At 42.6% G+C, this 15,457-nt stretch overlaps 3 protein-coding genes across 3 annotated transcripts; 1 reads left to right on the top strand and 2 right to left on the bottom strand.

Moving 5' to 3' along the window:
- Positions 1–4,852: 4,852 nt before the first annotated feature.
- On the bottom strand, positions 4,853–12,293 carry LOC6584560 (thyroid adenoma-associated protein homolog). Its single transcript, XM_002010179.4, has 7 exons — positions 12,096–12,293; positions 11,865–12,024; positions 11,531–11,797; positions 9,936–10,759; positions 7,664–9,852; positions 7,405–7,572; positions 4,853–6,618 (listed from the first exon to the last, which is right to left on the bottom strand). Exons 1-7 carry the CDS (start codon positions 12,202–12,204, stop codon positions 5,104–5,106), a joined length of 5,232 nt encoding a protein of 1,743 aa, XP_002010215.1. The 5' UTR covers positions 12,205–12,293; the 3' UTR covers positions 4,853–5,103.
- Positions 12,294–12,648: 355 nt separating this feature from the next.
- LOC6584559 (40S ribosomal protein S14a) lies at positions 12,649–13,680 on the bottom strand. Its single transcript, XM_002010178.4, has 3 exons — positions 13,574–13,680; positions 13,037–13,300; positions 12,649–12,966 (listed from the first exon to the last, which is right to left on the bottom strand). Exons 2-3 carry the CDS (start codon positions 13,271–13,273, stop codon positions 12,748–12,750), a joined length of 456 nt encoding a protein of 151 aa, XP_002010214.1. The 5' UTR covers positions 13,274–13,300; positions 13,574–13,680; the 3' UTR covers positions 12,649–12,747.
- Positions 13,681–14,067: 387 nt separating this feature from the next.
- LOC6584558 (dehydrodolichyl diphosphate synthase complex subunit DHDDS) lies at positions 14,068–15,357 on the top strand. Its single transcript, XM_002010177.4, has 2 exons — positions 14,068–14,789; positions 15,044–15,357. The coding sequence occupies exons 1-2, from the start codon at positions 14,121–14,123 to the stop codon at positions 15,287–15,289; spliced, it is 915 nt and encodes a 304-aa protein (XP_002010213.1). The 5' UTR covers positions 14,068–14,120; the 3' UTR covers positions 15,290–15,357.
- Positions 15,358–15,457: the final 100 nt, after the last annotated feature.

The raw sequence follows: 15,457 nt of genomic DNA, 5'->3' as shown, positions 1-15,457 counted from the left end.
GCTGCCCCAGAGCAAGAGACTGGTGTGTGAAAGGAAGAGAGTAAAACAAACAGAGAAAGAGAGAGTGAGAGAGAAGATTATGAATGTGAATGAAGAAGAAATGCGCGAGAGAAAGCTTCAATTTATATGTTAAGCGTAATTATAATATTATATATGAAATACTCGAGTCTAAGTAAGATATTGATAGAAAAAAATATATATATTTAATTTTATAATTTAATTTGATATTTTATATATTTATGTTTATATATATATTTGTATTTTTATTTATTTATTTTTATTTTCACTTATTTATTTTTTTTATTATTGTTTTTATTTTTATTCATTTATTTTGATTTATTTTATTTATTTATTTATATATTTTTTCTTTTTCGTCTTTCATAAAGGTAATCAATTTAATATTTACATATTTATATATTTTTGTATTTTTCGTATTCAAATTAACTGCAGTACGAAAACTGTCTAGCTACACTGTATACTAAAACTTTTGACATGCGCTTTCAAATTATTTTTTTTTTTTACCGAGCTCGAGAATATTTGAGGCAGCCAACAAGTGGATTATTTTATATATTTAAAAAATATAAATATTTGATATGAATTTTAAACGATTAATGATTTGAAATTAATTTGTATAATTTGAGTAAGTCTAAAACTTAAGGAAGGACGGACCTAGAGACAGACTAGAAATGCTTATACAAGTTAAGATTATCTAAGGATGCTGGAATTTCCATTCGGACATTCAAGAAGGGAACAGAACTTGTGAGCCTATGATAGAGGCACTATATAGCACAGTTTAATTATCTTTTTTTTTTAAGTGTCTGTGGAAATGATACCAAAAATTATGAATATAAACTTTTATGGAATCTTCAGTTTTAAGCAATCAATCATACTCAAAACAATCAATCATAGTCAGTCGGACACACTTTGCATAAAACTAATATGCTCTCTTCAATTGCTGAACGAGTATCAAAATACATACATAAAAAGGGTTTATCAGGCTATCAGGCTTATTATTTTCTATCCTGATCTACATCAAGCAACAATCAGTGCTCAGCAATCACAGTAGATCTTTACCTTCCATTCTTAGACTTACATAAGATACATACATACATACATGTGTATGTCTGATGGAGCATTCCCATTTTCTACTAGCCCAAAGGAAACAGCTGATTACGTTACGTTAATTACGTTCCGCCCACTTTTCTCATTTTTCCCCATTTTTTTTTTTTTGTTTGGTTCAAGTGTCAGCGCGTGACAAACAATGAAAATGTTAGTTGAAGTCGGCAAGCTTCCAAGCTAAAACGAGATTTCAACGACATTTTAACAAAGGACTCTTCCAGTAAGAAATTCAGATACTTCTTTTTTGCTTTTATTAAAATTTTAAATTGATTTTAAGTGAATAATAGCGTATATGATAGTACTATATTATGCTACATATCATATACAATATATACGATATATGATATTACTATATTAAATATACTACATATGTAAAATATAAACTTTTTTTTATACCCTGAACCCATTGAAAATGGGAATTCAGGGTATAATGGTTTTGTGAAAAGTATGTAACAGGCAGAAGGAATCATCGCAGACCCCATAAAGTATATATATTCTTGATCAGGACGACGAGCTGAGTCGATATAGCCCTGTCCGTCTGTCCGTCCGTCCGTCCGTCCGTCCCTCCGTCCGTCCGTCCGTCCGTCCGTCCGTCCGTCCGTATGAGCAAATGGATCTCAGAAGATATAAGAGCTAGAGAGCTGAAATTTGGCATGCATACTCGTGTATACCATAGGCAGTACGAGTTTGCTTTATTTTTTCGATAACTCATCCGATAACTTTTTTATCGAGAATAATCGAAAAATCGACTTGGTTTTTTCAGCCTACTTTGAACACTTTTAAACCTGGAGACTTCAAATTTGCGTTGTGTATAAAGTTATTGGACACAAAGATTTTGTAATTTACAGATTTTTGATACCACGCCCCCTTCGCCCCCAATTTGTAAAAAACGCATTTAAAGTACTAGAGACTTGTGCTTTGGAATGTACACACATTTTAGCCATATGATTACGCTCTGAAAGTTTCATTAGGATTGTATGTCTACAAAAGAAATTATTCAACAAATAAATTGTCATAATATTGCCCACATTGCAGCGCAGCCCAAGCGCAGTTGCTGCTAACTGCGCAGTCAGCAGAGCGCTTATAAGTGCATGTGTATGTATGTGTACATAGAAGAAGTGCACAATGATTAGAATATCAGCTTGGAGGGTTCAGGGTATCTCCTAGTCGAGCAGTCTCGACTGGAGCCTTCTTACTTGTTTTTTTTTTTTTTTAATAAAATTGATTTTTTATTAAATAAATCTCTATAAAATTCCTAATTGATTAAAATTTGATTTAAGCCAAAAAAAAAAAATTATGTATTTTATTTTATTGGTATTACACTTTATAATATTACAATGCATTGTAATTTAAAAATTAAAAAATATATATATAAATACATGTTATATATAAAGTATATGTACATATATGTATGTGTACTACTGTTTTCATGAACACTTTTATATAAAAGTATATGCTGTATATACAGCACTACATACATATATACATATACATACATACATTCCTAATCATCTAAATAATGCCTTTCTACTTGATACGTAGTATATCTTAGCCTAACATTAAGATAAGCATCGTTTAGAAGATAGCAGAATCTAAATGAATGTATTTAATGTAATGCAAATAATACCTGTTAATCTAATTAACACCTGTTTTACTAGTAGCTCCTCATAATGCCTTAATAATACTACATTATAGTAAGCAGATAATTTTGGATTTGGCTTTCAGGCAATTGCGCTGGCTTAAGTTGGATCTCTCTTCACCTAACACACACACACACAGACACATTTGACATCGATGTGCGCGTGTGTGTGTATGTGTGTAAGCCTGCAAGTCAAGCTCTAAAGTTACAGTTACATGCAGAGATATTTACCTTAAGCTCTCGCTCGCTTGCACTCGCGCCTTCCTTGCGGTTGGCTGGCGGGCGGGCGGGCGCGCGCGCTCTCTTTCTCACTCCGTCTCTATCGCACTCAGTGTTTGTTTGTTTATAGTTTTTTTTTTTTTTGCGTGTAATATTTTTTGTTGTTTTCGTTTTAGGTAAGCTGGGAATACCAGTAACAGTTTAAGCCAAAACCATTTCTAGGCATTGGCAGCAGCAGCGCCATTTGCTTGATGAGCCGCTTAGGCGTTGGCGCTGTGCTCTTGCAATTTATGAATTTGTTAACTTTAAATAATTGTTTTTGTTTTTATTATTTTGATTTGATACTCTTTTGATTGTGATTGTTCTCAGTGATCTTGCATTTTGATGGCCTATAAAATATGCAACACTTTTTTTGTTAGTAACTAGACATAAACGAACACGTTTATTTATTTTATTCAAAAAAGATTTTGTCATAATTTATGCATTACAACGACGACGGCGACGGCAGCAGCGGCTGTTGCAAGCGTTTTATGCAAATGCGCCAACACTCACGTACACACAATTACACATTCACAGATACCCACAGCCACACGCACAAACGAAATCTCTCTCACACACACGCACACATATGCAAGTAAGTTAAAAAGTTACAAGATATTTGTTTACGCTCGCTCAATTGAGACGATATGGCAACACTGTGCGCGTAGTTTGCTCACGTATACATACACAGACACATATACAGACACATTGTGGGCATTGGGCACATTGCTAAAACATCAACAAAAGAAAAAAAAATGAAATTAACGCAACCAACAAAACAGACGCACGCACACATACACTCAACTATGAAGATACACACTGGAGTGCTATTAGCCGAGCTCTATTAAAAACTCTCAGTTATTTTATCTCATTTATAAATTGTAGGAATTTAGATTTGTATTTTCAAGCAAATTTACAGCAACAACAGAAACAAACAGACACACACACACAGCCATATACACATATGTACACAATACGAGCATTGGGGCGAACGCCCGCCCGCTTGCGTACACAATTTAATGATGCAGAAGAACTCTCTTATTGGAAGTAAATTGCCTTGCAGAGTAGTTATATGCATTTCTTGTTAATTGCATTTACACATTCAGAATTCAATAAACTAGAAAAAAAAAACAACAAAAATATTTAAGAATAACAGCAGCAGCTGCCGTTGCCAAAGCACACGCACACGCAGCGAAAAAATTTTTTAACGCGGACGCTCGACACACACGCTCACGAGCATCTTATCAGACTGGCGCTCTCTTTAGCGATGGCTAAACACAGCGATACATCGCTAACCATTTGGGATGTTGTCAAAGCCAGTGATAGCAATGCACGCCTATCGATAGCGCATTTTCACCATACAGTCAACTGCACGGAAATAACTGTTAACTGTATTATCGAACAGTCCAGGTTTTTTTTTTTTAAATAAATTTAAGGACAAATTATAGAAAAAAAATATTTATTAATTTAATTTAATGCTAAATCGGCATTATTGATCACATTATTTATATTAAATGTTTTTAAACAAGTGATTGTTGATTTAAATACAGTATTTGTGTAAAACGACAAATCATGAAATATAGATATAAGCTCAACATGTTCTACAAAAACAAATGTTTTCTTTTCCTCTTTCCTTTCCTTTGGTCGAAAAGAAGCCAATGAGATTGGCGCGAGTTAGAAAGAGAACACATGATTAGGGAAATTTGAATTAGAGAATTTGTTGAGCGCCAAAAAGAAATGAAATGATTTCTACATCTATCTATCTGTATACAATACATATATGACGATTTTCAAATATTAATAAAAATGCAGTAGTATTTTATACTAACATTACAATTGGGATTGAATGCAATGTCTCCGACATCATTTTTCTAATTATATACGTTTGTGTGAGTGTATTATGTGCATTATAAATGCGTGTATTTTATAATAAAATTCCAATTGGAATTAAATGCAGCTTGTAGTTTCTTGTTCTCATTCTTTCTTTCCTTCACTCTGTGTGTTTGTACTAATGGTGTAGCCTCCGTGTGATTGCTGTTTGTGTGTGTGTGTGTGTGTGTGTATGTGTGTGTGCGTGTGTGTATGTTTTAGGCGATGATTCTCGGAGGAATTGGTTCCGCGGTAAATCCTTTGTATGAGCACAGTTTCTCCACGGCATCGAGAGCCTTCATCAGCTCGTCATTATTTGGGAATGCGACATTGAAACTCTTCGCCACGACCGAAGCAATACGCAATCCCTCACAGTACTGATTGACCTCCTGCTTGTCGAAGATTTCGCCCTCGGTTTCGTCATCGCCACTGAAAAACTTGGATGGCGCCTCTTCGATGGTGCGATTGAACAAGAGCTCGACACTGACGAATGGTTCCACAACCAAATTGAAACAGGCGATCAGGAAATTGCCGTTCGTCTTGTAGCGCTGAAGGGCCTCGAGCATGTGCTCCAAAAAGAACTTCTCCGCCTCAACGGGCAGCATACTGACCTCTAAGACACTCTCCAGCGCCCGCTCGCCGCCCAAATAGAGGCCCATGCAGCTGGACACCAATTCCGCTGTATAATTGCGCACCATCTCCGACTCATCGACGAGCAGCTGCAGCACCAGACGTATATAGTTGCCAATCATGTACGCATCATCCGAGTGGATGATCTGCTGAACATGCACGGTCATTCGGTCCAGCAGCTGGGCGGATCTGTAACGCATATAGACCGGCCTCTTGGGCGACGAGTTGTGCACAGTGTAGCGGATCAGTGGGACCCAATAATACTGATAGCTGCTCAGCATGCCGTTGTCCATGATGAGGCGCGTTAGGCAAATGGTGACGCCTGGCTCCGCATCGTAGCCGCCACGATTGAACAGCTGAAGCATCGAGAGATCGATGTCATTCAGCAGGGCCAGGAAGGCGAACACACGGCACGACAGGCCCGGCGCCCAATGTGCCGAGCGATCAATTATTCCGGCCATCTGCATCGCATGCAGCCGCACCGCCTTTGATTCACGCAATTGGGTAGCCAGGTTGGAGCGCTGGCTGCGCGACAGCGTCTTGTAATAGGTCACCACATCCGGATCGAAATCGAAGTGCTTCAGCTCGAAGGGTTCGATAAGGCCACGTGCTTTGGTGCCCGAGGCGGCTTGATGGATGAGCGTATACAGCCACAAGTCGATCTTCACGTGCTCCAGCTTCGATGGCACATTATCCGGTCGGACCAACATCTCAAACATGTGCTCCAGGAGGCCATCCGGCTGCAGGGTCAGCCGGTGCAAATGCATTGCGAAAATCGCAAAGAATTTCGGCGATACGGTATATTCCTCGCAGCGTCGATAGATCGCCATATGATTCAGCTCATAGATGGAGAGCAAGGCATTGAGCACCGCTGCCCCAATATGCTTGCAGTCCTGCAGATCCACCAACGCGTCCGTCAACACCATCACTATGGTGCGAAAGATGAACATCTCGTGGTTCAACATCTTCACAGCGATCACAGACATCATATACATCATTGTGCAGGTCAGGCGCACATCCTGCCAACGTGCAACGCGGTACAGCTCCTTCAGCTGCATCACCTTGCCGTGCAATAGATTGATGTTCTTGGGCAAGGGTTCGCCCTACAAGCATATATAGAGATGTTATATTAATATGAATATTGCATTAAATGAAATGCTTATCCAGCAAGAGTAGACAGACAAAAGTTTGATAATATAGTGTTAAAAAGTATTGGAAGAACGTTGATTATCTAATGCTAATATCATAATGATATTAGATGGGAGTCTGGGTAGAGGTTAACTGGTTAACTGGCTAACCATTCGATTTTTATATGATTTTACTGTACATAAATAACAAAATAAACAATTATATTCTTAGATCGAAGTCTGGGAAACATGATTATAAAGATATTATATCCAAGTGTTGAAAGAGAAGAACTTTTACTATTATAATGAAAGTAGATTTATGTTTTAGAAGAGAACATGGCTAAGAAGAGAAGAGCTAAAATGAAAACTTATGGCAACTAATGAGAGAGCAGTTCGATTTGATACTCTTGACTTGATAATATATATAGTTCGTATACCCTCTACATGCTTATATGTGAAACAGGAGTTGTTGATCTACCCGAAAATCTACAATAGAATTTTCTCTTTCAATTTAAACCTTGTGCTATAGAGAGGAAATCAACAGAAGAGATCTATTGATGGAATTTTCATCTTAGATTATGAAATCTATAGTACTAAATGCAGTCAGTCAAGTTCTATATGAGAGGTCAGCTTGTATTTATTTAACCAGACTCCTTTGTGCTTATGCAAGTATCCCACAGATAAGCAATAAGTAAAAACTCCTGCAGCTATAAGCAAAATAGAAATGTCTATGAATATTCTCAGAAAGCACTCGACACTCACTCTCTTGTGCTTAAAGTTGATCACACTGAACATCGCTGAAATGCGGCGAATGCTCTCAAAGGCCAAGGTGGTGTTCCCAAAGTTGGCTAAGACCTCGCAGCTGCGATATCGTGTGGTACTATCATTCACGCACGTGATCGCCTCCAGGAAGGGCACAAAGACGCTGAGCTAAAAGGCAAAAGGAAATGGAAATGTTTAAAGATATAGATAGATATAGATAATATATGTATATATATATATATATATATATGACACACACATTCAGGCTAGATTCGGTTCCCTCCATGGAGGATGGATAGAGGCGATAGAGCAGCTGCAGCATGGCCTCCAACTGCACCGTCTGGCCCCCCTTTGGCGATGCGCGACAGCGTTCGGCTGCCTTCTTCAGATTCGCATGGAAGTAATCAAAGAGCTTGGGATAGCGCGTAAAGAAGATCCGTCCGGTCATGCGATTGCGCACGTGCAGCTCGCCGCTATCGGAGCGAGCGCGCTCCACGCCAAAGACGCGCACCATCAGCGCTGAGAGCATCAGTGTGGCACTGTTGCGTTCGTTCCACTCCTCCGCCATGACGCTCTCCAGGGCGCACTCAATGCCACGCCCCACAAAATCGCCCACCACATCGGCCAGTTCGCTGCAGCGGAAGAGCGCACGCATGATATTCATGGCATGGCTGCGTGCAATGGCCGCATCAGCGCCCACTTCGCGACGCTCGCACACTTCCAGCAGCAGGGACATGCTCCGCTTGAAGGTGTTGTGGGTGCCCAGCTTCAGTTCCGTGCAGATCAGCGCCTGCAGCATGTAGGGCATGCCGGCGCTGCGACGTGTGGAGCACAGCTCCTTGTCGCCCATGCCAGTGACCAGACGCATTGCTTCCTCCATCCACTTGGGCGGCAGCTGGCTGAGGGCCGGCTCATCGCTGTGCCAGAAGCGACGACAGAGCCAGGTGAAGCCGACATATGCCTGCTCGAAGGCGCCGCGATGCTTGACGTCCGCCAGCAGCAATATAAACTGCTCACCAATCAACGCCACCTGCTCTTGGCTGAGCAAATAGTTGTGTTTACGCTCCTGCTGGAGCGGGGCACGCTGCACCAAGTCGCCCATGATGAGGGCGATCTCCTTGATGCTGCGCCAGGCGCTCAGCAGCACCATCTGCGGCAGCAGCGACAGCGTATCCAATTCGGCCTGAGTATCGGGATCCGATATTGGTTCCGCCGTTGGTTTCTGTGATCCCGGCACCATACCTTCCGGCGAATCGCTACCCACAATGGGCAGCATAATGTTAGTGATTGTGACACAGATGTTCAGCAGATCCTCAATATATTCAAACCAGAGCTGATCCTCGGCCAGTGGCTTCAGCTCCAGTTGGAGCAACAAATGCCGGCTGGCGAAGAGCAGGCCATACAACGGATTCGTTTGGGCCGCCTCCGTCAAATCGCTTTCGGCCGCGGCAGCGCCCTCCCGCAAATGGTCCATGCACATCCGTAGGATGGCATAATCGCGTGCATGATGCTTGGGCAGGACGGCGTCCTCATCAAGGGGCGGCGCTAGCGCCACCTCGGCTGCCTTGCAGTACACCTGCAGGCGATAGACGGCCGTGGAGGAGTCCGTCACACGCACCGACTTCAGCTGCTCCAAGATGTCCATGGGGTCATAGGGACAGCAGGTCTGCAATTTGGCCAACAGCAGGGCGGCCTGCACCTTGTTGTGCTCATAGCTGTCGCGCAGACAGTAATCCAAATAGGGCCACGACTGTGGCGGCATGCGCTGCCTCCAGGGCAAATTGAGACGTTCCATCATTTCGATGCAATCATCCAGGACGCGCAGCGATAGCCAGCGCCGGCCGTAGTTGGCGGTGGGAAACAGATTCATGGCCAGTAAGTGAAAGAGCTTATTTACAAAGATGATCAGCATGTTATCTTCATTTACGGCCAGTGGTTTGTCCTTCAGCTGTTGGGCCAGATTATATTCCAGTCGCTTCACCGCCTTCTGCAAGAGGCCGTGGCCAATTTGGCGCATATGGGCATTGGGATTGTTGGCATTGAGCTCAATATAGGTAATGATCGAGTCCAGCTCGAATTGCGTATATGACTCGCTCAGCCGGGGCGTATCGACCACAAAGGAGAGGGCCAGCAGCCGGGAATTGTCATCGACGCCAACCAGCGCTGCATTGAGCTGATCCAGATGATCGGCCATCAGGGCCTTGACCATACGCTGCTGGCCATGACGACGTGCCGTCAGCATGGCTGCCAATTTGGTGCTGATTGACAGATGGCGCTGTTTCATCAATTCGGGCAGCACCTCATCATCGAGGTGAACGGCGACCTTGATCAGGCGCTCAATGCAGACCAAGCGATCGTCGCAGGGCACAGCTGCCCTATAAAGCAGTGAGCACCACAGGCGCCTCCATTCCTTGGATGTCTCCTCATTGTGGGCAACTGTCATCATGCCTGCAATTGAATTTGATTTGATTTGAATGAACTTGTGTGTGTGAGAGAGAGAGAGAGAGAGAGAGATAGTGAGAGAAACTTACTTTTGAACAGCGCATTCACGCTGTCCTCGCGCCCCAGGTGGACGGGAAACATTTTGTCAAAGATGCCTGTACAATTCATCATCACCGCCTGGACGCCCAACACCTCGACCACTTGCTGCAGCATCAGGCAGACGGATGGCAGCGGCATGCGCTGGCGCTCGTACTGGGCATAGACCTGGGCAATGACATTTGTCTGGCCGGCCGCCTTGCTGTGCTGGAGCACCTGGTGCAGCAGGCTGGCGCACATGTGGCGTATCGTTTCGATGTTGCTCGAGATGTGCTGCAAGGCGAAGCGCATCAACATGGCCAATATCAGGCTGTACATGATCTGAGGGCGATCAGTTAACTTAATGCCGCCCAACGATTTCGAATAGGTATTCAAATGCTTGGACAAATAGACCAGAAAGTTGCTAATGTTGCTGGCGCTATCGACATGATCCAAGGTGCGCTTCAGTATATCCAGTGCCTGGGCAGCATAGGTGCCGTAGTCGCTCTTCTGCAGCATCAGCAGCGATGCGGCCTTCATGGGCAAATCATTAAATTCATTCAGAGATTGACACTTGAGCAGATAATTTGCAAAATCACCAAATAGACGCGCATTATGGCCAATCGCGAGGCCGGCAACGGCGCGCACATCCCACGGCGTATCCACACTACGGGATGCCTGCTCGGCAATCGCATCAATAGACTTCAATGCCCTGCAACGTTCAGGCATCAGCTCTGACTTAAATTCAGTCATGAAGATGACGTGGAAGCGCAACAGATTCTGCAGATATAAGTAACACTCGTTGCGACGGGTCGGAGAGATCTGTGTGCCTGTGTCACTGCAATACAAACATAAAGAGATGCAAATTTAGAGTTAAATGCGAATCTGGATCTTAAGATCTGAAATTGAATTTCATGCAATGTAGTCTCTAACAAGGGATAAGGTTAAGGTCTCTGATAAATGATTTAAACTCTATACTTAACAATAAATAGTTTTTATACATATTATCAACTAACTGACAAATATTTAACTATGTCTATCTACATATCTATCTATGTATATCTACAATAATTAACCTCGTTAGGGCAAAGCAATTTGAAGAGAAGACTTAAAGAAGATTTAATATCTAATCCAATAAAATCTAAAAATGTCATAAGAAGTCAGCCCTGAAGAAGAGTTGTTAAATACCCACTGAAAGCCGAATGGAGCCAAATTTCGGATAACCATGATGGCATGCCAAGATAATTTTTGTCAGCTAGTTGAAAATTTGACAGTTGTTTAATAAGCATAGATAAGATGCGATAAGATGAGATAGTAGTTAAGGATAATTCCTTAACACATAGCTAAATTCATTTGACAGCAGAGTTAACGCCTAGTTAAACCTATTTGGCAACTGGTTAAAATTCCATAGCTGCAAGTCAGCTTTTTAATTCACAAAGATGAGCTGTCAAAGTGTAGAGCCAACTGTCAAATATGATGATTCGTAATAAATGCAAGTCAGCCTTGTACATCCTGAAGAAGAGCTGTCAAAGTCAAAAACTTACTGTCAAATTGTCAGCTAGAACAATGCCATCAAACTACTTTTTTTTTTAATTGACTGCTAGCTCACCTTAATAAGCCCCAGAAGAGGGCCATAGCCTTGGGCACCAATGGTATGAAGCAGTAAATCTCCAGGGCCAGCGCATCGCGCCCAAACGGGAAGCTCTGCAGACAGCCGCTGACCGAGACGAAGAGGTCGTTCATGTCGTCGGCGAAGGCACAGCTACTGTTGATGTTGACGGACACTTGGCGTAGGGCACCACGTAGGGCGCTCAGTATGCGCTCCCTGCTGTGAGTGATTGGGGAGCGTTTGCTGCACTCGGCATTTGAGAATAGTCTGCGAGTTTGAGGTTGGGGAATTAGCAAAATGCCAATGTGGCTGAAATCATAACCAAATCCCATACCTGGTGACAACGCCGCGCACGGGATGCTTCAGGGGGCACACGAATAGGATATCGGCCAGAAAGGGAAATGAACGCGGATTCTCAAACGCATCCTTCACAATGGACAGCTGTTTGGCACAATTGGTGGCCTGAGCGAATTCCTCCACATAGTCGATTGTTGCTAGACATCGTGTCGTGTGAAAGACACGTTAGTCGCCAGCAATTCGCTGTGGATTCACTATTTGTACTCACAGTTTTGCCACTTCAACGGCAGTGGGACTAGTGCGTTGCGCATCTCGCTAAATCGCTTTGGATGCGCGCACAGCTTTAAAGCTGATACGCGCAGGCTAACGTCATTCATTATAATTATTTAAAAAAAACTAAACTATTTACAACTACCGGCACGAGAATCAAGCACCTACTGTCGCCTGCCGACTTGCTTTTAAAGGGATGGTAGATTTCTAAAAAATAAAACAATATCGATATTATGTTAGGTATCGATAATATATGTCGCAGCACTAACCAGTGGTTAGTGGTCGCAGGTATGCTGATCACGGCCAAGTGCCGTAAGCTAATCTTGTGTTTCTAACGGCTACTACGATTGTAAAGAAATTATATGCATCATTTATTGAATTATTGGAATGACTAGCCAGAAGGGCGAACCTGCTAGTTACGAATGCTTAGCACCCATTTGAATATTTTGAAGCCTTGCCTTTTTCAGCTCCCATGAAATGCCCATGACCTGACGTGTTAGCCTAGCGGAGAACTGTTCTCACCATTCTTACAACTTAAGCTAAAGCTTATATCGGTGTTTTATATTTTTATTACAATGTATTCATCAATTAGAAACATACAAATACATGAACATAATGTGCATAATTTTCTGCATTGTATGCTGCAAAATTTACAGACGGCGACCACGACGACCGCCCTTCCTGCGTGTGGAATCGGATGGAATAGGTGTAACATCCTCAATGCGACCGATTTTCATGGATGAACGGGCCAAGGCACGCAGTGCGGATTGGGCACCGGGTCCGGGTGTCTTGGTCTTGTTGCCGCCAGTAGCGCGCAATTTAATGTGCAGAGCAGTAATGCCCAGAACTTTGCACCTCTCAGCCACATCCTGAAAGAAGCCAAATTCAATAATATAATTGCAAATTCTGTACACACATATCGATAGTGGCAAGACGAACCTGAGCGGCCAACATGGCGGCGTAGGGGGAAGCCTCATCACGATCAGCCTTGACCTTCATGCCACCAGTGACACGTGCGATGGTTTCGCGACCGGACAAGTCGGTAACATGCACGAAAGTGTCGTTGAAGCTGGCGTAGATGTGGGCAACGCCGAAAACGTTCTCGCCATCGCGCACTTGTGGGCCAAGCGAGACCTGCACTTCCTCTTTCTGAACTTTAGCCTTCCTGGGAGCCATTCTGCAGCAATTAAGAACGATCGGCAACTGTTGGGAAGAAGCATTTACACAATAGTTCAACAAATCGTATTTTCACATTCTTCATATGCTAGGCACATGGCACACCAAAAAAAAAAAACAAAACAAAAAGCTGCCATGGCGGCTCGAGCAAATCGAAACAAAAACAAGAAATTATGCCGCAAATCTGCGGTAATTATATTGCACTTAATGTCTATTGTGCTATTCATGTTTTTGTTTTGAAGTTAGGGCTTAAAATGTTTTTTTCTGCATTTAAAATCGAGAGAATGTCACAACACGAACCAATTGCGTGAACCGGATATTAAAAAAGAAGGCTATGTAGCAGCTGTCAGAGGGGAGTTGCCACTTAATTCACAATAAGCATGAGAACTGTCAAAATCTGCCCACGGTTGCAATAGAAAATGATTGCGCACCAAATACAAAACTATCGGTGAATTAATAAAAATCGCGATTTGGATTATTGTCGAAGAGAATATTTATTTCTTGTTTAAAAAACATAATTTTTTAACGGCTTATTGGCGAGATATTTGATTTTTAATTCGGTGCTAAGCAATCGACACCATTTGGGGGCCTATGCAGTTAAAAGAAAGTATCTAGTGATTATTTCAAAGGTCAGTACAATAAAATATATATCTGTACAATTTGTTTATGATAGCATTTTAATTACTCAGAAAAATGTATTTATTTTATAAATTGATTCATAACCAATCGATAGTAAATATATCGCAATTAAAACTTGTATATTCGATAATGTCTAACTGCAACTGTAGCACTCGATAAGAATTTATTTTTGACTGTCACAAGGTGTATTTGGAACGGGCTAGGAACGATGTCGTGGATTTCGGATTACCGCTATACATGTTTACAAAAGTGGGCTTTGCAGACTCTGCAATTAACCGGCAGAATACCCAACCACATAGCATTTGTCATGGATGGAAATCGACGATTCGCCCGCTCCAAGCAGCTTGATAAGATCGAGGGTCATTCGCGTGGCTTCTCCAAACTGGCCGATGTGCTGCGCTGGTGTGTGGATCTGGGCATCAAGGAGGTGACAACGTTCGCCTTCAGCATCGAGAACTTCAAGCGCTCCAACGAAGAGGTCGAAGGTCTGTTCAATCTGGCCCGAGAGAAGTTTGCCAAATTGCTGGAGGAGACCAATCGCCTGAATGAGCACGGCATACGCATTCGTGTCATTGGCAACATTCTCTTGCTACCCGAAGATCTGCAGCGCCACATTGCGACGGCAATGCTTCGTACCGAGCACAATGACAAGCTGTTTTTGAATGTCGCCTTTGCCTATACTTCCCGCGACGAAATGACCCAGGCTGTCGAATCTGTGCTCAAGAACGACGAGTCCGCCGATGATGAGCCATTGCATCCGTCCGATATCAATGAACGACTGCTTGAGGAATGCCTCTACACACGTCACTCCCCGCCGCCGGACATGGTGTTCCGCACCTCCGGCGAGACGCGTCTGAGCGACTTTATGATGTGGCAGGTAAGCAAACTGAATCCACAAGAACTAATACATATCTAGAACAACCTTTTTCAACATAAAATTTCTGCTTCCTTGCTAAGAAGTGGGAAATTTCAATTCAGAATATATGGGACCAAATGAGAGAGTCAGCATAATTTTGCAGCAAATCTCGAATAGAATATAGCTATTTTGTCTCTTTTGTGTTGAACAAAGTTTGCTCTAAATATCCAATTTAATAAGCGCTGATAGTTGGATTTACATTTCATCTCTTTCAGCTGAGCTCATCTGTGCTGTACTTTACGGATGTGCTGTGGCCACAGATAACTATCTGGAACTTCCTAGCCAGCATTGTGGCTTATCAGTGCGATCGATGTCGGATGGAGCGGTTTAAACGTGGCGAACGCCTCCATAGCGCACAACTGGCCAAGGCCAGTGAATTCTATAGCCTGCGCGTACAGAAGTTTCTACATCGGCTGGATGCCAATCGCCGGAAATTGTTGATTGCTTTGGCCTCCAATTGAAGTCGGGCAAATTGTTAAATGTAGATTAAATGTTGTGATAGGTAAATAAAGATTTAATTAATATGGTGCGCATTGCCTTTCGAATATCAGTCAGTTATTTGTCACGGTGACTGATCACTGAGAGTCACGCTTACTCGTTAAATTACGGGCTTACATCGCAACTACAGG

Source organism: Drosophila mojavensis, unplaced genomic scaffold (genome assembly GCF_018153725.1).
Source record: "Drosophila mojavensis isolate 15081-1352.22 unplaced genomic scaffold, ASM1815372v1 contig_136, whole genome shotgun sequence".
NCBI lineage: Eukaryota > Metazoa > Arthropoda > Insecta > Diptera > Drosophilidae > Drosophila > Drosophila mojavensis.
The sequence above is the reverse complement of the archived record's forward strand: the minus strand, read 5'-3'. Positions and strand labels throughout refer to the sequence as shown.

Coding starts and splice junctions, on each gene's coding strand:
- LOC6584559 (XM_002010178.4), bottom strand. CDS start 13,273: ATGGCTCCCAGGAAGGCTAAAGTTCAGAAAGAGGAAGTGCAGGTCTCG. Junction 12,967..13,036: donor CCGCCATGTTGGCCGCTCAG/GTTCGTCTTGCC, acceptor GGCTTCTTTCAG/GATGTGGCTGAGAGGTGCAA.
- LOC6584560 (XM_002010179.4), bottom strand. CDS start 12,204: ATGAATGACGTTAGCCTGCGCGTATCAGCTTTAAAGCTGTGCGCGCAT. Junction 10,760..11,530: donor CTCTTCTGGGGCTTATTAAG/GTGAGCTAGCAG, acceptor TTTGTATTGCAG/TGACACAGGCACACAGATCT. Junction 7,573..7,663: donor GAACCGAATCTAGCCTGAAT/GTGTGTGTCATA, acceptor TTTGCCTTTTAG/CTCAGCGTCTTTGTGCCCTT.
- LOC6584558 (XM_002010177.4), top strand. CDS start 14,121: ATGTCGTGGATTTCGGATTACCGCTATACATGTTTACAAAAGTGGGCT. Junction 14,790..15,043: donor GCGACTTTATGATGTGGCAG/GTAAGCAAACTG, acceptor CATCTCTTTCAG/CTGAGCTCATCTGTGCTGTA.